Raw genomic sequence first — 19,780 nt, forward strand, 5'->3', positions numbered from 1 at the left:
AAAAGAGTTTCTGCCCCTATTTTAAGCAAAACCTTAACATGTCTTTTCCCATCAGAGTTAAGAATGAAGACCATTAGAACTTCCTGGATTCTTTTAGTTATCCTGGTAGACTATATGTTAAGAGAGAGGAATTTAAATGTAGTTTTATTCCTAGTACATACGGTTTTTGCTGCAGACATGCTGCATAGCCCACACTGCCCACAGCTGAACCCCAGGCGTCACGAAGCAGCCAAGTAGTGGGAAAAAAGGGTTGAAAGACCTACAGATAAAAAACAAAAACAGATGCTCAGCACTTCATTTGGCTACTGGATACCATTACTACCGAGCCCATACCTTCACTACATGTTTAGTTAAGGGTCTAGGTAAGAAAGACAATTGTGATATGTTAGAGCGGGGGTTCTCAAACTTCATTGCACCACGACCTCCATCTGACAACAAAAATTACTACATTACCCCAGTAGGGGGGACCAAAGCCTGAGCCCGCCCAAGCCCCACCACCCGGGGCAGAGGAGTCAAAGCCCAAGCTCCACTGCCCAGGTGGGGGGACCCAAAGCCTGAGCCTCGCCATCCAGGGTTGAAGCCATCGGGCTTTGGCCCCGGGCAGTGGGGCTTGGGCTTTGGCTCCGGGTGGTGGGGCTCGGGCTTCGACCCTGGGTCCCATCAAGTCTACTGCCAGTCTTGGCAACCCCATTACAATAGGGTCCCAACCCACTTTGGGTGTAACCGCTGTGTTAGAGTCTTGGATGCAGTATTTGACTTTTGTTCCCAGGGCTTAAAATTGTTTATTTATGTTATTTACCAGTAAATCACAACTCTAAGCCATAGCACAGGGGTGGGCAAACTTTTTGGGCCGAGGGCCACATCTGGGTGGGGAAATGGAATGCAGGGCCGGTTGTATGCAGGGGGTTGGGGTTTGGGAGGGAGTGCGGGGTGTGGTGTGCAGGAGGGGGGCTCAGGGCAGGGGTTGGGGTGCGGGAGGGGTGCAGGATGCAGCAGGGGGCTCAGGGCAGGGAGTTGGGGTGCAGGAGGGATGCGAGGTGCAGGCAGGGGGCTTAGAACAGGGAGTTGGGGGCGGGGTGCAGGAGGGGTTCAAGTTCCGGCCCGGCACCACTTACCTAAAGCGGCTCCGGGGTGGCAGCAGCGCGCACTTGGGCCAGGGCAGGCTCCCTGCATGCCTGCCCTGTCCCCGGCCCCGCGCTGCTCCAGGAAGCGCTGCGGCCCCTGGGGGAGAGGAGGCGGAAGGCTCAAGGCTCTGTGTGCATTGCCCTTGCCGCGCCTCCAGGAATCTCCCTCCCCTTCCCCCCCCCCGAAGCTCCCATAGGCCGTAGTTCCCCATTCCCGGCCAATGGGAGCTGCGGGAGGGAGGGGGGACAGTGCCTGGAGGCAAGGACAACGCATGCGGAGCCCTCTGATCCCCCGCCCGGGGGCCGCTTCTGAGAGTGATGCTGGGCCCACGGCACCACAGGGGGCAATCCTGCGGGCTGGATCCAAAGCCCTGAAGGGCCGGATCCGGTCCGGGGGTCATAGTTTGCCCACCCCTGCCATAGCATCTGGTGCCTCACATTACTTACAGGCAGGAGTACCTGACCTGTGTTATAGAAGAGGTCATACAAGATGATCTAATGGTCCTTTCCAGCCTTAAAACCCAGAATCTGTGGCATACAATACCACCCTATATTAAGGTAGCTCAATAGCTAATATGCTGTTTAGTTTCTTCATATGGTCCTTTGAACATTAATTCGAAAGTTTAGCTAAAGAGGTAAGGCTGGCTGTAGTAGGAGACAGGAAAAGAACAGCCCTATATCTGGCTCTGAAAGCAGACCCAGGCTGACTCATTTCTCCCATCACTCCCAAAGGTCAAGCCACCTTGTCCAAGGTGAGATACTAGAGGTTGCAGTCCAGAAGCATGGTTTGGCAGGCAGCCTACAATGCTTCAGGCACAGATCTGTAATTTTTAGAGCAAGTTGAAGGGTGCTAGAGTTAGTATTTCCCAAACTTTAAATCAAGGCAGTAGTTACCTGTAGGCAACCATCTCACATTCTGGCGTTGGCCAATTCAAAATGGCTGAGTGCTGCAAGATAGAGAACCAAGTGCTGAAATACTTAATGCTAATTACAGGCAATTAACATTAATAGAACACAAAAGCAGGGAATATTTTTAGCTATTTCTGTACCAGTTGTTCAAGAAGAGATGTCCTCTGAGTGTGACTCAATGTCCAGGCCTGCTCTCCTCGAGATATCAAGTGAGCAATAATCCCAGCTGCAAAGTAACTGACTTCTACCTCAACACTGTGCAATAGTTTACTGATGTGGTCTATGAAGTCCTTCCACATTAGCTCAGAATGTAGCTCTTTCACTTCTGCTATGTTGTTCTGTAGGAAAACAGAATTGAGACAATATCAATAGAAATAATGATGTATTAATGGGTGTCTAACTTTAACTCAGTTATATGTATTGATATTAGAGGCAAATTTCAAAGTCATAGATGGGAGCTAGGCATCTAACTGCCAATTTTGCCTTTGAAAATCTCCCCGTTTTACTCTGAATTTGTCTAAAAGTTAATGGCTTTCACTTCCTACCTCAAAACATTCCCTTCCATGAAAGACTCCCTCAAACCATTAAGACATAGATCATTAAGTTATTTATGCTCTTATTTTAAAAAAGAATAAAAACTTCTAAACAGATCCTTTTGAGAATTTACCCAGAGTGATTTAGGACCCTAAAAGTCCCATTGACTTTCAACCTTTAACCTTCTTTTGAGTCCTTGAAGTCATTTGAGGACTTACTCCCTACCCTTTCCTGAAGGCTCAGACTGTCCATAATAACTATTAAATAGCCACTCCTACATAAGGTGGTGCTTTGGGAACACTGGCAATGTAGTCTAAAAATCATGATGTCAAATGCATAGCTCACAAGAACCCAATATGTAAGATTAAAGGTGAAGAAAATAAAGTATAATTAACAGTGTACCATCTAAGCCAATTCTCAAATAGAAATTAAATAGGGAGACAATTAAGAACAACTTGTATTTCTGGGAAATTTATAATTTTTCTATTCTTCTTACCAGAAGGCCAAGAACTTTCTGTTGGATAGACGACTCAGATGGGAAAGACTGTAAAGTGAAATATAGCTTATGTAAGCCACAAAATAATGGTTTGTTAATGCTAAAATTTTAGAACCAAGGAATGCAATCCACTGCATAAACCATAGTCCTCACCTCTAAGACTCTCATGAAGAGTTCTAGACCTTGATTTTCAATAAAGTGCCTACATGTGGTTGGAGATTCATCAGTGAGATTCCAAAGCGCACTCAGTGTAAACTTGAGTGTAGTATCCACTAGATTCTGATTTGTTTTCTGCTTAACTATTTGTAGAAGTTGCTGAAAAAGGAAGAACAAAAAGGACAGTTAGCTTTGAAGTTGTGTGCTCTATTCCTATATCATCATCTTTGTTTACTTATGCACAGACTAGGGCAATGACTGGGGTAACTGCATCTCTGATTAGAATGGAGATTTATATACTTAGTGATTAACACAGTCAGTTTTTCTGTATTTTTCTCCTAATTATTTTCCTATTCGCCCTATGCTTGCATTCTTTTATAAAAGAGCAAGCATATTCATAGCATCATAGAAATGTAGTTCTGGAAGAAACTGATAGGTCATCTAGTGCAGTTCCTTGTACTGAGATAGGACTAAGTATTATCTGGACCAGCCCTTACAGGTGTTTAACATGTTCTTAAATGAAAGAACATGTTAGATGATGAAAGAACATCTTCAATTATGGAGATTCCACAACCTTCTTAGATAATTATTTCCACTCCTCAACATTCCTTACTGTTAGGAAGTTTTTCCTAATGTCTAACCTAAATTTCCTTTGCTGCAATTTAAGCCCATTGCTTCTTGTCCTGTCATCACTGGATAAGGGGAACAATTTATCTCCCTCCTCTTTGTAACAACCTTGTACATACTTGAAGACTTATGTCCCCCCTCAATCTTCTTTTTTCCAATCTTTCCTTGTAGATCATGTTTTCTAGACCTTTAATGATTTTGTTGCTCTTATCTGGACAAATTTGAGAAAGTCCAGAGCTTTCCTAAAGTGTGGTGCCCAGAACTGGACATAATACTCCAGAAGAAGCCTTAGCAGTCTGAGTACAGTGGAAGAGTGCCTTTCATGTCTTGCTTACAACACTTCTGCTAATATATCCCAGAATGATGTTAGCTTTTTTGGCAACAGTATTACATTGTTGACTTATATTTAGTTTGTGATCCACTATAACCGCCAGATCCTTTTCTACAATACTCCATCCTACGCAGTCATTTACCATTTTGTATTTATGCAATTGATTATTCCTTCCTAAGAGTAGTACTTTGGATTTGTCCTTATTGAATTTCATCCTATTTATTTCAGAGCATTTTTCCAGTTTGCCAAGATCATTTTGAATTCTAATCCTGTCCTCCAAAATGCTTGCAACCCCTCCCCGCTTGGTATTGTCCACAAACTTTGTAAGTATATTTTTTATGCCATTATCCAAATAATTTTTTTAAGATATTGAATAGTACCGGACTCAGGACAGATCCCTGTGGGACCCCACGCAATATACCCTTCCAGCTTGACTGTGGACCATTAATAACTACTCTCTGAGTTCAGTTTTCCAACCAGTTGTGCATCCATCCTACAGTAGATTCATCCAGGGTATATCTCCCTAGTTTGCTTATGAGACAGTATCAAAAAACCTTACTAAACTCAAGATTCACATCTACTGCTTTCCTCCCCCATCCACAAGGCTTGCTACCCTGTCAAAGTAGTATGTTAGGTTGGTTTGACATGATTTTTTTTTTTTTTTTTTTGGACAAATCTATGTTGACTGTTATCTTCTAGATGCTTACAAGCTGACTGTTTGATTATTTGCTCTATTATCTTTCCTGGTACCGAGGATAAGATGCCTGATCTATAATTCCATCGGTTGTCCTTATTCCCTTTTTTTATAGATAGGTACTATATGTTCCCTTTTACAGTGCTCTGGGATCTTTCCATGAGCTCTCAAAATATTCACTAGGTGCTCAGAAACCTCTTCTGCCAGTTCCTTCAATATCCTGGATGTATTTCATCGGATCCTGCCAACCTGAAGACATCTAATTTGTCTATGTAACTCTTAACTTGTTCTTTCCCTATTTTAGCCTCAGATCCTACCCCATTTAAACTGATGTTCACTGTGTTAAATGTCCAATCACTGCTAACCTTTTTGGTGAAAAAGGAGGCAAAAAAATTGCTGCATTTTCTGTTATTGCCTTTCCCTCCTTGTTGAGTAATGGGCCTACCTGTCCTTGGTCTCCCTTTTGCTTTTAATGTATTTGTAAAGGGTAACAAGAAAACATTTTTTGTCCCTAGCTAGTTTAATCTTGTTTTGTACCTTGGCCTTTTTAATTTTGTTCCTACATGTTTGTGGGTTGTTGTTTTTTTCCATCTCTCTACCTCTTAAACCTCTTGCAGGATTGTTATGGGCCAACTATACAAGACCACCACCTCCGTTTGATTGTTTCAAGCAGTGGCAATTTTTCCTAAATATTCTATTGCACATTTAAAAAAAAAAAAAGAAAAACATTAAACTAAGGTTGGTAGGGGAAAATATTAAATACTAATTTAAGCCTCTGTCTGGGTGTTTAATAACTAGTAGTCACTACTTTTAGTGACTTGCATCAAATAAACTGGATCAAGAGTCTGACTTTTTTGTTTCTGCAATGAATTCCACTAAGACACCTAATTTCTTCTGACGAGAATTAAGATTTATAACCGATCGATAGCTTCCTCTTGAACATCTATCCTGCACAGACATTAAGGAAACGTAGTTTGGTATACTGGTTGGCCATAAGTAAGGCGCCAGCAGAGATGTGTTTTGCATTATAGTTTCTCTCAAGAGCCATTTCTGAAATGTGTATTTCCACTGCCCTGAAGTTGAAGCCATCAAACTGCTCCTGAAACCAGGTCCCACGAACAATGACTTCTGATAGTTTGTTCTGTGTCACAATTTTATTCCAAACTCCAGTAAAAACATGTTAAACTTTTTTAAAAGGTGTGAGATACTTAGTTTAACCTCTATGTATTGCTGCAGCCAACTGACACCACGGTGGCCCTATGTACTGTACCTGCATGGCAAAGTAAATATGTTCCACGGGAGCTTGTTTTCAAGGTAAAGTAAATTGCAAATAAAAAAAAGTTTGAGTCAGAGTAGAGTTTTCCATCCATACTGCAGTCATTTACGTCCTGACACAATCAAGTTATTTACTTTGGCTTCTATTTAGCTGGGCCTAAAGGCCACCCTCATTAACATGGTGACAAAGTCCTCTCCTGACAGTCTGGAATGCCAATCTTTTCCTGGTAGCAGTACTGACAGAAGGTAAAATTTAACTGCTTATTTTTAGTTTAATAGAATACATCTAACTGTAGCCAATTTCAAAATTATTTAAAATAGGAGATCCAGGGTAGCAATTTGTAAGACACAGCATTGGACTTACCCTAACAATGAAGAGTTCTGCACCAAGTTGAGCTGTTTGCTCAGTTGAAAGCTATAAACAAAAACATTAGGTGAATATCAGAAAATTCATCAGGACCTGGGAAATTATACTTCAGCACTTTTACATGTATAAGTCTTGTACCTTTGCAGCTAGAATGGAAATTATAGCCACTGCCATCCTCTGCATATTTTGATCTTCATGGTTACATAGCCACTGCATAACAAGCTTGGCTGCTTCAAATCTGAAAGTTAACAGTTTTTATTTTCAGAACAGAAGTTGCATAAGCCTTTGAAACAGAAAATAAACACCACACATCAGACCAGGATGCCCCCATGCAGTAGAAATCGGAAGCACTGTGCTTTGTCCCAAGCAGGTGGAAGTTAACATCGGAATTAAGAGCAGGCAAAGCTAGTGTCAGGCCCACACAATGAGTGAAATTTACAGAGCAACACAAAGGCCTGGTCTACACTGGGGAGGATCGATCTAAGTTACGCAACTTCAGATACATGAATAACGTAGCTGAAGTTGATGTACTTAGACCTACTTCACTGCGGTGAGTCGACTGCGGTGAGTCGACTGCTGCCGCTCCCCCGTCAACTCCGCCTGCGCCTCTCGCGGCAGAGGAGTACAGGAGTCGATGGGAGAGTGCTCAGGGATCCATTTATCACGTCTAGACTAGACATGATAAATCGACCCCCGCTGGATCGAGCTCTGCCCGCCGATCCGGTGGGTAGTATAGACATACCCACAGAAAAGTTTCAACATCAGCTTTTACAACTGCCTTTAGGTAAACCAAGGAACACCACCAACAGAAATCTCTACTGAAAACGTGAAGAGCTTACAGTCTGCCAGCCTGCTACAGAAAATATAAAATCTTCAGTTAGGCCAAGATCACAGGGATTACTCAGATTTCAGGATCTGCTCCCCCAGTGTCTCTTTTACTAGACGTTTAATATAAAAGCACAAGGTTCTCTTTTGTAAAGAGCTGAAGGAGAATTGGCTGAAGACCAGACATAACCCCTCACTTTCTTTATCCTTCATCACCTGACCTAGGCATGTTGGATGCAAACCTTCCAACGACGTTTTTAAATAAAGGGACCACTGCAAAATGACAAAACTCACAATTCCAGAGAGTCAGCAAACTGGGGATTAAATTCTGACCTCTGTTACACCAGTGTAGAGCTGGAGTAATTTAACTGAAGTCAATTCCCTTGTCTAGACAAGGATTTTTTCAGACCTATAATCCATATAATTGTGAATTATGGGCCCCAAAAATTTCTCATGTATACACAAGTGAGTTACTATGGGATCTGAGATCAGAATCTAACCCTATGAATCAATATCTGGTCTCCAAAATGGCAGAGTTCTATTTTTCCTGAGACTAGGCCAACAATTAGCATATTTCAAAAATAAACGCTACAATCTAGGAGATTAAAAAATAACAACCAAAACCCATTGATATGTTACTCTACATCCCATTTTAATTAATAGGATTAAATTTACCTGTTAAATGGAACATCCTGAAGGATCCTGTCACTGCATAGTGAAAGAAGGCAGTTCTTCTGCAGCTGTATGAGATCAAAAAAGTGTTCAGCAGAAAAATACAAAAATTGCAAAGTGCTTCCTTGTTAGATAAGAATCGTGGAGTTTGATGGATCATGTACTGTACTGTAAATGGTTATACTTCTAAACAAGAGAAGTGTCAAATCAAAAACACGCACATTTTTCTAGAACAAAGCAAAGTCCTTTACATAACAATAACACCCTCTTCACTAGAGAATGTGCCATACAATACTGGGGAGTCAAGTTTCACATGGTCTCTTTACCCAATACAAAGTATAAAGGCTTTTTGGGGGTGAAAGTGGTGTCAAGTTGTACAATGCCAATTTCTTATTGTTAATTAAGGTTTCTAGAATGACTATTAATAATTGACCTCCAAATGGGTAGGGTCAACAACTTAATAAGAGCCAGGTAGACATGGCTACAGAGATATAATTGGCTGTACTATAGTCTTGCACCTAGAACATTTCTTCCTCTTACAATTAAACTCAATGGTCCAATAAGGTGGGAGAAACAGTTTTAAAAAAATCCATAACTTTCTTCAAAGCTATATCCCAAAACACAGAGCACTGTAAGCCAGTTATCCGATCACAATTAATGAGATCTGCAAATCATTCATGATCTCTAAAATCCATACTATAAAAATGGTTAATTTGTTGCCAACAGAGGAAAATACTAGAAAACCTTTGGAAGTGGACACGGGTAAAGAAATACCCCCAAAATATTTGGAAAAAAGAGGTCTGTATCAAAACTGTCTAGACCGGGGTCTCAAACACACAGCCCATGGAGTTATTTCCTGCGGCCCCCCCATAGGCGGTGACTCCATTGGCAGCCAAGCTCCCCTCCCCCTCGGGCACCCTCCTCTCCCCAATCACGCTGCGTCTCTGCTCCTCCGTCTACCTCCCAGCGCTTCCAGGCAGTCCTTAGGACTTTTCAGAGGGGGGGGGAGGGGGGAGCGGAGTGGGGACGTGGCTCAGGGGAGGAGGCGGAGAAGAGGCAGGGCCGGTACGTGGATTTGGGGAAGGGGTTGGAATAGGGCAGGGGTGGGCAAACTATGGCCCGCGGGCCAGATCTGGCCCTTCAGGGCTTTGGATCCGGCCCGCGGGACTGCCTCCCATGGTGCCATGGGCCCCGCGCCCTCTCCAGAAGCGACCGGCACCACAGCCCTGGGCAGGGGGGCAGAGGGCTCCGTGCATTGCTCTTGCCTCCAGGCACCGCCCCCCACCCCCGCAGCTCCGATTGGCCGGGAACAGGGAACCGCGGCCAATGGGAGCTTCGGGGGAGGTACCTGGAGGCGCAACAAAGGCAACACACATGGAGCCCTCTGCCCCCCCATCCTCCAGGGGCCGCAGCACTTCCTGGAGCGGCGCGGGGCTGAAGACAGGGCAAGCAGGCAGGGAGCCTGCCCTGGCCCCAGTGCGTGTCGCTGCCAGCCCGGAGCCTGAAGCCCTCCTGCACCCTCACCCCCCCAGCTCCCTGCCCTAAGCCCCCTGCCTGCACCTTGCATCCCTCCTGCACCCCAACTCCCTGCCCTGAGCCCCCTGCTGTCCCCTGCACCCCTGTGCACCCCAATCCTCTTCCCTGAGCCCCCTCATACACTCCACACCCCTCCTCTGCCCCAATCCCTTGCCCTGAGCCCCTTCCTGCACACCACACCCCCTCCCACACCCAGCACTCCCTCCCGCACCCCAACCCTGCATACAATTTCCCCACCCAGATGTGGCCCTCGGCCCAAAAAGTTTGCCCACCTCTGGAATAGGGACAGGGAGAGGGTGGAGTTGGGGCGGGGACTTTGGAGAAGGGGGTGGGAAAAGGTGGGGCAGGGGCGGGGCCTCATGGACTAGATGAGCAGTCTGAGGTATGAAGTTCAACACACATGATTCTTTACTGTGAGTAGTTGGAAAGAATGTTTGTTAAAAGTGGCAATGTATTTTGTATGAATAGTTACTTTAAAAAGTTCCTGCCATTACAACTATGTTGATAGACTGTTAGTGTAGATCATCAGTGTTACTGACCACATACAGAATAGTTACAGGTGTTTATACTTTATTAAAAACCCTCTTCACATTACAGTTTTTAAAAAGTTAATATACTGACTTTTAATAGCATAGTGTATTACTCTTTTTTTTTTTCTTCATTTTTGACAATACTTTTTTATCATTGTATGAAAAGATGTCAGTAATGTGGCCCTCAGGCCAATGTACTAGTCCTCATGTGGCCCTCGTGGTGATTTGAGTTTGAGATCCCTGGTCTAGACTAATAATACTCAGACCTCAGTGGTTCAGGAGCCAAATTAGCGATCAACATTACCCAAAAGAGCCACAGTAGTGTGAATGACAGGAGAAATATATACATCAACTAAATATTATTCTCACAGCAAATAAGTTAATAACTTAGTGCAAGTTGATATTTTAATTAGTTAATTACATAGTAAAAGCATCCTCATTGATTTAATTATTAACCAGAGAGTGTTTTAATTTCATGTGCTGCGAAGAGCCATAGGAGACACATCAAAGAGCCATAGGTGACACATTAAAGAGCCAGTTGCACCAGTCTGATGATCACTGCTCTAGACCCATGGTGGAAGGGAAACACTGTACCAGATATTAAAAACAGGGCTTATTTGCCCCCAGTACACAGTCTTTAAAGGTGACATTTTAGACTGAGAATTGCCCAAAACATACTGCTGAGAATGGCAGCCTCTTTCATTATATCAGGCATTTGCTAACTTTTGGAAAAAGGTAGGCATTCATTCCTCACAGCCTGTGGAATGTGATATATCTCCCACACTTTTCAACTAGCTTGACCTCTTTGAAACACCTCACAAGCAAATCCTGCCAGGCCTAATGCTACTTTGCGGCTCATCATCCAAAATGAGTTTTGTAATTAGGGACTACACAAGAAGTTTCCACCTTCCTCGTTGGAGGGAAGCTTTCCTCCAATACATTCAATTAATCATGCTTTACTGAGCAATAACCCACAGGCAACATGTAGAGAGAAGTGGTACCCATATATCCAAAATTCTTTACCAGAAACTTTAGGGCTGTTTTTATAAAAGACAACACAATCAGTTCTGGACTTTTACTTAACTCAATCCTGCCTGGATAATGATAATATCACGGTGATAACCATTGGGACATAGCTGTCAGATATCTAATGGTGGTATCTCTCCTGTTTGTCTCTCTCCTTTCTGTTCTGGTTCTTTGTTTTTTGCTGTGTGAGGAAACGTTTAGCACAGTTACTGAGTTTTGTGCATACCGTGGTTGATAAAGATGACAATAGGCATTATTTCTTTTATTTGCCTCTTATTGTCCTTGTTGATTAGTTTGATTTCAGTAAAATAAAGTCTTCAAAAAAGCCATGCTAGAGGAACATTGCTTCTACAAACTGCACTCCTATGAGGCAGAAAGTTCAACAGGGAAGTGACTCCAGGGAATGCAAAAATCAAGGACAGAAAGGCACCAGACATTCCTTGCCCATGTGTTTGTCAGTGGGAAAATGCAGCTACTATTAGTGCCTGTTAGGTGGAATCTCACTGTACAGTGACGCAGTTCATAGCAATAGTACAACCACAGATCCTTAATTCTAGTAAGTTAACTATCCAACTGCACTTCTACAAGTTTTGTCATGCATCGTGATTATATTAACGTACTGCAGTCTAAGAGTAAAACTGTCACAAAGAGCAGCCTTTCAAGTTACAACATATCAGGTGTGCATACTGTACACAAACATATTTGGGTATATCTGTTCAAGGCCATCGTTGAGGTAGAGTCAGACCTTGCCTCTTCTCTGTTAAGTTCATATTGTTTTGCAGCATCTACAGGGATGGTTAGATCTCCATCAAGTTTACGAGACAGCTGAGGCTCTATTTAGCTTACAGTCAATACTTCATAGCATTAAAATAGTCTCAAAAGTAGAAACATCACGGCACCTGGGCTGTATTTCTATTATTAGGCCTCCTGTTAAGATGAGAAATCCACAGAAAAAAGAAACCTAATATTTGTACCTGTTGATGGTTGGGAAAATGTTCCATGGCCTTAAGGAGTAAGTGAGTGACATCAGCCAGTAGTCGAACAGGCATGCCTGCTGCTAAATCTTGCTTGGTTAAGTTAAACACACATGCACTTGCTGCTAACTGCACAGGCAAGTTCAGAGGGTGATTTCGCATTCCAATAACCACGAGCTGAAAGACAAACAAAATCATATTCACATTATATATAAATCCACATACTGAAGAACAACCCTGGATCCATTGGTGATTTGGTGCCCCACAGTTCCTCCCTACCTCTCACTCAATTCAACAACCCATTCAACAACAAATGAGTGACATTTCAGTATCCCGAAAGAGCCTCTCTGCTTTTGCTCAGTTATTTCAAGCAAATAATCTTAATGCTACTACAGCAATAAGACTGCTAATTTACCATAGGCCTATAGCCATCCCTTCTCAGATTGTTTTTGGCTTTGTAAACTTGTCACAAATACCTTACACACAGGGAAATGGAAGAGTAATCTTTGCTGGTGATTGAATATCCAAACGCTCTTTGCAATTGACACTAACATGATCAAGCAGCAATATCTCCTGCTAACACAGTAGGGCTGGAAGAATCGTGATATTTTCTTAAAGTCACTTGTTTAATTTGAAAGATGCTGATCAATAATCTTTTTTGTTAGAAAACCGAACCTCTCTGATCTCTCCTTCCATTGGAATGATAAAGATTGAACTACCTCTGGGGCTCCAATGATACAAAGCTAGTGGCCTAGGGACAGGCTTTTAGTCTAATAACTCCTACAGGTAAGTCAATAGTCTGTCTATCTTTAAGCAATACTTGTTCAATAGTGAGCATGTCATAATGCAATATTAGGAGATTATTCTAAGCCATATTCAGAAGTATTTATTTGTAAAATGAATTCATACTGCTGCTGAATTAGCCTGGTGCCTCTTTTCAGAGGAAAATCAACTCTTTTGCACCATCCACACCACTACCACATAAATCACTTTCACATGAACATTAACAGGAGCTTAATGATTTCTACTAAATCTCTTAAGCAATATCAAGTAACTAAACAGGCAGAAGAAAACTACATAACATACACTAAGTTTTCAGTATATTATAAGCTTTCCAGATGCTCATCTGAAGTTAAACTTACAGAACAGGGCAAGATTTTCTCATCTGAAGTGTATTGTTTTACCTTTAAAATTTCAGGCTTTGTTTTTTCCATAATGTGCGTAAGGCTGAATAGATGAAAGAGTGCTTCCCTCACAAAGAATGCCCGCTCACTGTACCGTTTCAGTGCTTCAGAAATCTGAGTTTCATTTGCTTCTCCAGACACCTAAAAACAGACAAAGAAGTTTATATTTCCATTTTTTAAAAGTTGTCATTACTGTATTTCAGAATTTGAAATTTCTTAATTGTGCAAAACTATTGTTCCAAAGCTGGTGGCATTTTATCCAAATCCCTGTGTTTTTAACATTTCATCTATCTAGTACATGATCTGCCTGCAGTAACCCAGGACTAGACACACTTTAGCATTCCCCATCGAAATAAGGTAACATTGTACAGTATAATAGGGCCCTACCAATTTCACGGTCATAGGATTTAAAAAATCATAAGTTTCATGATTTCAGATATTTAAATCTGAAATTTCATGGTGTTGTAACTGTAGGGGTCCTGACCCAACTCTGAAGGCAGCGTGGAAGTAAGGGTAGCATTGTATGGTATTGCCACCCTTACTTCTGCACTGCTGCTGGTGGCGTGCTGCCTTCAGATCTGGGCACCTGGCCAGCAGTCACCACTCTCCAGCCACCCAGCTCTGAAGGCGGCACAGAAGTAAGGGTGGCAATACTGCAACCACCCTACAATAACCTTGTGACCCCCCTCCACAACCCTCTTTTGAGTCGGGACCCCAGTTTGAGAAACGCTGGTCTCACCCGTGAAATCTGTATAGTATAGGGTAAAAGTACACAAAAGACCAGATTTCACGGGGGAGACCAGATTTCACAGTCTGTGATGCATTTTTCATGGCTGTGAATTTGGTAGGGCCCTAAGTATAAACCAAAACTCAGCTTCAATCCAATCTTTGACCAGAACTCCCTGTAACCAATCAGGCAGGAGGAGTGTCACTCCATAACCAGGTTTCAGAGTAGCAGCCGTGTTAGTCTGTATCCGCAAAAAGAACAGGAGTACTTGTGGCACCTTAGAGACTAACAAATTTATTAGAGCATAAGCTTTCGTGGACTACAGCCCACTTCACTTCTTCGGATGCATCCGAAGAAGTGAAGTGGGCTGTAGTCCACGAAAGCTTATGCTCTAATAAATTTGTTAGTCTCTAAGGTGCCACAAGTACTCCTGTTCTTTTTACTCCATAACCAATTAATGTTGCTGGTGTCAATTTTTGCCTTATAAGCAAGATTCACAGCTGCATGATCCATCACACACAAATGGGCACACGCTGCTGCTGAAACAATATAGTTGATGCAATTTTCTCAGCTGGAGGTGGTGCTTTGTTTTAGCCACACCAATGAGAGAAAGCTTCCGTTTTTGCAGGTTACTAATTAGTTCAATCAGTAGCTATAGCTTCCCAGAATTCTATTAATGAGAAGTATCATAGGTCCTATATTCTCTTTTTAAAAAAAAGAAAAAGATGTATTCTTAAAGCCTAGACTTTAACTCAACTTGCTAACTCATGTGAAAAACAACAATTGCCTTCACTAGAATTTACCTTGAGTTAATTAACGAGCACTGGAACAAATTGCCTAGGAAGGTTGTGGAATCTCTGTCATTGGAGGTTTTTAAGAGCAGATTAGACAAACATCTGTCAGGAATGGTTTATTTCAGTGTTTCTCAAACTGTGGGTTGGGACCCCAAAGTGGGTTGCAACCCCATTTAATGGGATCACCAGGGCTGGCATTAGACTGGCTGGGGACCAGGGATGAAGCTCGAACCCCACCACCCAGGGCAGAAGCCAAAGCCTTAGCCTCACCACCCAGGGCTGAAGCCTGAGACCCAGCGCACAGGGCCAAAACTAAAGCCCAAGGGCTTCAGCCCTGGATGATGGGAATCAGGCTTTTGGCTTTGGCCCCCATGCCAGGGGCAGTGGAGCTCAGGCAGGCTCAGGCTTCAGTCCCCCCTCCTGGTCGTGTAGTAATTTTTGTTGTCAGAAGGGAGTTGCAGTGCAATGAAGTTTGAGAACCCCTGGTCTAGTTATTACTTAGTCCTGCCTTGAGGGAAGGGGACTGGACTAGATGACCTACTGAGATCCCTTCCAGTCCTACACTTCTATGAGTCCCCATAAAACTCAGGTTAAGAACACACTTTTCTTTTCTTTTTTGGCAGTCAAGACAAAAGAACTTAGGCTTTGGAAAGTACCTTTAAAAAATGTCCCTTGCTCACCTGGTATCTTTTTCACCCCCGTTACAGCAAGCACTCCCATTATCTAATGCCATTGCTTTTTAAATCTCTTTATAGGTAAGCAATATGCTTTGGTACTTCATGTGTTTCCTAGGGGCAAGTAAATGTTCACTGACTGCAGTTGGTGAATTGTTATTTGCAAGGGGGGGGAGGGGATGGCTCAGTCATACACATAAAAAAGTTACGTTAATTCACCTCAGGATATCTGAAGGGATATATGTTTGGCTCCTTTACAAGTTGCCAAGAGACTTTGCATTTGATGTGTTTATATAAGTCCACAATCAATGTTCTGCATCCCATATTGCTTGGGCCAAACAAATCTCTCAGATCTTGCTGACAGACCAGGAAATAATCTTTCATACTACAGTGTTCTGAGAGATGCTGTTGCCATGTTTTTACTTGCTCTATTGATAAAATACAGTGTTGATTATCACTAAACTACGATGCATTTTGCAAGTAAAAAAACCCACACCATTTGGAAGTCTTATGTCTCTTATGTCTGTCTCACATACTATATTACCTAGGGTTATCAGTTTATCTTCACAAGATATTTCATAGAGAAGTTTTGCTGGACTGTTCTACAACTGTTCTGATCTCACTGGAAATTACTGCCTACTGTTTATTCTTAAGTGGTAACAGTACAAAAATCAGCTGCTCACACATTAGCAGACATTTCAATAGAACTGAATTTGTACCTAAATTCATGGCAGAGCTAAAACCATTATGGAGCTGGTACAGCATAATCTTGAAGAAAGCCAAACTATACAAAAAGCATGGTATGACAAGAAGACAAGTGAAAGAGCCTTTAATATAGATGTTTTGGTATTAGCCACTACAAAAAGCATGAAATACTCTCATGGGAGGGTCCCTCTGAGGTGATAGAGAAACTAAATGAAGTTACTTATCAGGTACAAAAACCCTATAGTGGGGTTTACCTCAAACTGTTCATATTAGCAGAGTAAAAGCTTACCATAACGGAAAGGCTATAGTAAACAGGATATGCTATGCAGATACCTCTCTTAGACTTAATGTCTGAGAGTAATGGGGAGAACTCTTTAGAGAGCATTAATTTAAGTGAAGGGCTAACCCCCATAAAAAAAAAAAAGTAGTGGCTGTGTTACAAAGTCAAAAAATGGTATTCTCTAACAAACCTGGTTTCACTTACCAGAGAGACCACCACATTAACACCAGTGATGCACACCTAGTAAATAGAAGGGCTTACAGAACTATAGGGACAATGAGGGAACAGATCAAGGGAGAGATGCACACCCATTTTGGCCAGTCCAGATTTTAGGAAAGTATTTGAATTGAATTGATGCATCCAACACAGGCCTAGGAGATGTACTGAAGCAGACCAGGAAGAAACACCCCATTGCATTCTGAGCAAAAAACTTGTCTCTCACTGAACAGAATTACCTGGTAATAGAAATGGAATGTTACGCTATTGTGTGGGGTGTAAAACAGCTCAGATAATTCCAACAGGTGGTTCAGGGTGTTAACAGATCACTCACCATTAATATGGTTCGAGAGAACAAAAGGAATCAACTCCAGATTGCTACGCTGGAGTATAGCTTTGCAGGAGTATTAAACATATTGAGGGGTTTGAGAACAAGGTAGCCAATGCCCTATCCAGAAAAGAGGGGGCAGAAGTGAGGCTCACATCATGGTGTGTCACTGATGTAATAAAAGGGCTGGGTGACAGGCAGAAACATCGATCTGAAAAACAGATGTTGAGCTGGAGTACAAAAGTAGTTCCTGAATATAAAGTTTTATTGCATCTAGTGTGTTAAGTAGAACTGCTCAAAGCTGCAGTCAAATGCCAATGCATCAATATGAATGAGGCTTTGAAATATTGATGCTTTATGCTAGAGGTCATGCCAAGGAACCAGAGTTTATTATGCCAATAAATAGTTTCAGACTATCCAGTGCTATCGTCCTGTTCCCATAGGTTTGATATCTCAAAGCAGTACTTCAAGACTCATTGACTGGTATAGAAAAATAGACAATATGACCCAAATTTTGGCACAGGAACAGTTACACGAAGGCCTGAGTTATTAGCAATTGCCATTAACAGATAAAAATACTATGATGGGAGGTGAACCTATAATTTCATTCTGGGAGAACCACATGTTTGTTGTAACCACCTTAAATAGACAAAATTAAAAAGTCAAACCTTTAAGTTTCCTTCTCCTGTAAGGAATTCTGAGTAGCCAGCATCAGTAGCTAACAGTCCCACAAACTGCATTGTTGGTCTTTGTTGAATAAATGCTTCTACAGCTTCATCTGTAACATGCTTTCTTCCGGAAATGTCCAAAGACACAAGGTTAGGTAGGATATCTTTCTGTTCTAGTAAACGAAGTGCTATATCTGATGTGAATTGTTTATCATCTGAAATATCAAGATGATTCAGATATTTTAGTTCTCTTAGAACATCCAAAATCTGTGTGGTCGTCATTTTCAAGCATTTCAGTTGGTGCATGGTCAGAGACTTAAGTTGATCCTTGCAGGTGAGGAGTGCAGTTATGTCAGTGACAGAGGTATTGGATATATCTAGACTTTCTAACCTTGGAAGTGATGCAACATCTGCTAAGTCTTCATTGTAGAACAGCACATTGGTAATGCTCAAAGCACGAAGACCAGACAACTGACTGAAGCATCTTTCATATGGGTCTTCCAAGGAGAGAGTTAATGAGTTCAGCACAAGGCACTGAAGGTTTTGTTGGATCCATTTATTGCTGCCAAGTCCACTTATGATGTCTGTGATTGTAATATCTGCATTCACCCCCGTAGCATCAAGTTCTACCAGCTTGTGATGGCAAAATGCTTTCCGGAAAGCCACTGCAGAGATTTTTGCTTTGCGGATACAAGCTCGTTTCAAACGCATCTGGTTGCCTCTAAAGATGCCCACAGTTCCATCGTTTAGCAGCCCTGTTGGAAAACAGCAATAAGTTTATGTTATATTACAGATTTTTTTTTTAAATCTACAGGGGGGAAATGACAAGGGTTAACAAGAATAACTGGTTCATAATACACGGTTTGCAGTCAATGTAGTTATAATTAGGGGTCTACCAAATTCACAGCCGTGAAAATTGCGTCACGAACCATGAAATCTGGTCTCCCCCATGAAATCTGGTCTCTGGCCGCCCAGCTCTTAAGGCAGGGCTGCCACAGCACAGAAGTAAGGGTGGAACGATCATGCCACCCTTATTTGTCCACTGCTGCTGGCAGGCAGCATTGCCTTCTGAACTGGGCACCCGGCCACCAGCCACCACTCTCCACTCTGCCTTCAGAGCTGGGTGGAGGGAGAGTGGCAGCTGCTGGCCAGGTGGCCAGCTCTGAAGGCAATACTGCCTGCCAGCAGCAGCAGAGAAGTAAGGGTGGCATGGTATTTCCATCCTGCCATCAGCTTCAGGAAACGCAGAAGTAAGAGTGGAAATACTGCAACATCCTAACAGGCTTGTGACCCCCTTTTGGGTCTGGGCCCCTAGTTTCAGAAACTCTGCGGAGAAATCACACATTTTTCACAGGTTGGTCACGGCATAAATAGCAACATATACAAAACCTAATCTGCTTCATATAAGGCTGAAAAGTTCAACTGAGAAGTTCAATTAACCTGTCTTTAAAAAAAACCTTGAATTATGTTTGAAATGGACATTTTAGACTAAAACCTGCATTTATATGGACCTACCACAAACTTATGAGAACTGGTTAGAAATTTGACAAAAATCCAAAACATTTTGCTGAGGTTCCACCCACCCTCCATTTCCTGGCCGGTCCATATTGAAGGCCTGGAGTCTGATATCAGAAACAGGGTGGCCACCCTTATCAAAAAATAGACTTTAGTGAAGACATATGTTAGGCCTTCATTTAATATATAGTTAGAAGAAGAAAAGAATGGTTTTGACAGTTTTTTATAGTGCATTCCCTGGTTTGGTTTGTCTTTTCAGCAAGGAAATACATATTATGCACACTGCTTACTGTGTAACATGAAATGAATGAAGGTGTTATAGCCAGATGATTTTAGATGTAATTATGCAGATACAGGGTGGAACAGACAGACTTCAGTTAATTACTCCATGAAAGAGACTATTAACATTCTAATTAAATATCTGAGCATCTCCAGAAAGAGATAGGATTAAAGGAATCTGATGAACTGACAGAAATAAGAACCCCAGAGAAAAGTGCTGACATCTAATTGAAAAGAAACATTAAACTGAGATCATAAACATGGGACAAAGGAGATTTTATCCAGCTATTGATAGATAGCTTTAGGGCAGCTATCTATCCATCCATGATGCATT

The 19,780-nt window shown here is 42.2% G+C and overlaps 1 protein-coding gene across 2 annotated transcripts in view; it reads right to left on the bottom strand.

The window, feature by feature from the left end:
• Window positions 1–19,780, bottom strand: part of LOC128841981 (protein zyg-11 homolog B) — a 35,616-nt gene that overhangs the window by 6,868 nt on the left and 8,968 nt on the right. Inside the window, exons 3-13 of one of the 2 annotated variants that reach the window (XM_054037569.1) lie at window positions 17,653–18,407; window positions 13,261–13,401; window positions 12,077–12,253; window positions 8,014–8,078; window positions 6,652–6,751; window positions 6,511–6,561; window positions 3,217–3,378; window positions 3,064–3,111; window positions 2,174–2,371; window positions 2,019–2,071; window positions 162–259 (exon numbers count right to left, since the gene is read on the bottom strand). In XM_054037569.1, coding sequence (XP_053893544.1) covers window positions 162–259; window positions 2,019–2,071; window positions 2,174–2,371; window positions 3,064–3,111; window positions 3,217–3,378; window positions 6,511–6,561; window positions 6,652–6,751; window positions 8,014–8,078; window positions 12,077–12,253; window positions 13,261–13,401; window positions 17,653–18,407 — 1,848 coding nt within the window. Of the gene's footprint in view, window positions 1–161; window positions 260–1,094; window positions 1,222–2,018; window positions 2,072–2,173; window positions 2,372–3,063; window positions 3,112–3,216; window positions 3,379–6,510; window positions 6,562–6,651; window positions 6,752–8,013; window positions 8,079–12,076; window positions 12,254–13,260; window positions 13,402–17,652; window positions 18,408–19,780 lie in introns of those variants that run through there. The other variant, XM_054037570.1, reaches the window with a different exon arrangement.

Source organism: Malaclemys terrapin, chromosome 8 (genome assembly GCF_027887155.1).
Source record: "Malaclemys terrapin pileata isolate rMalTer1 chromosome 8, rMalTer1.hap1, whole genome shotgun sequence".
Classification (NCBI taxonomy): Eukaryota; Metazoa; Chordata; order Testudines; family Emydidae; genus Malaclemys; species Malaclemys terrapin.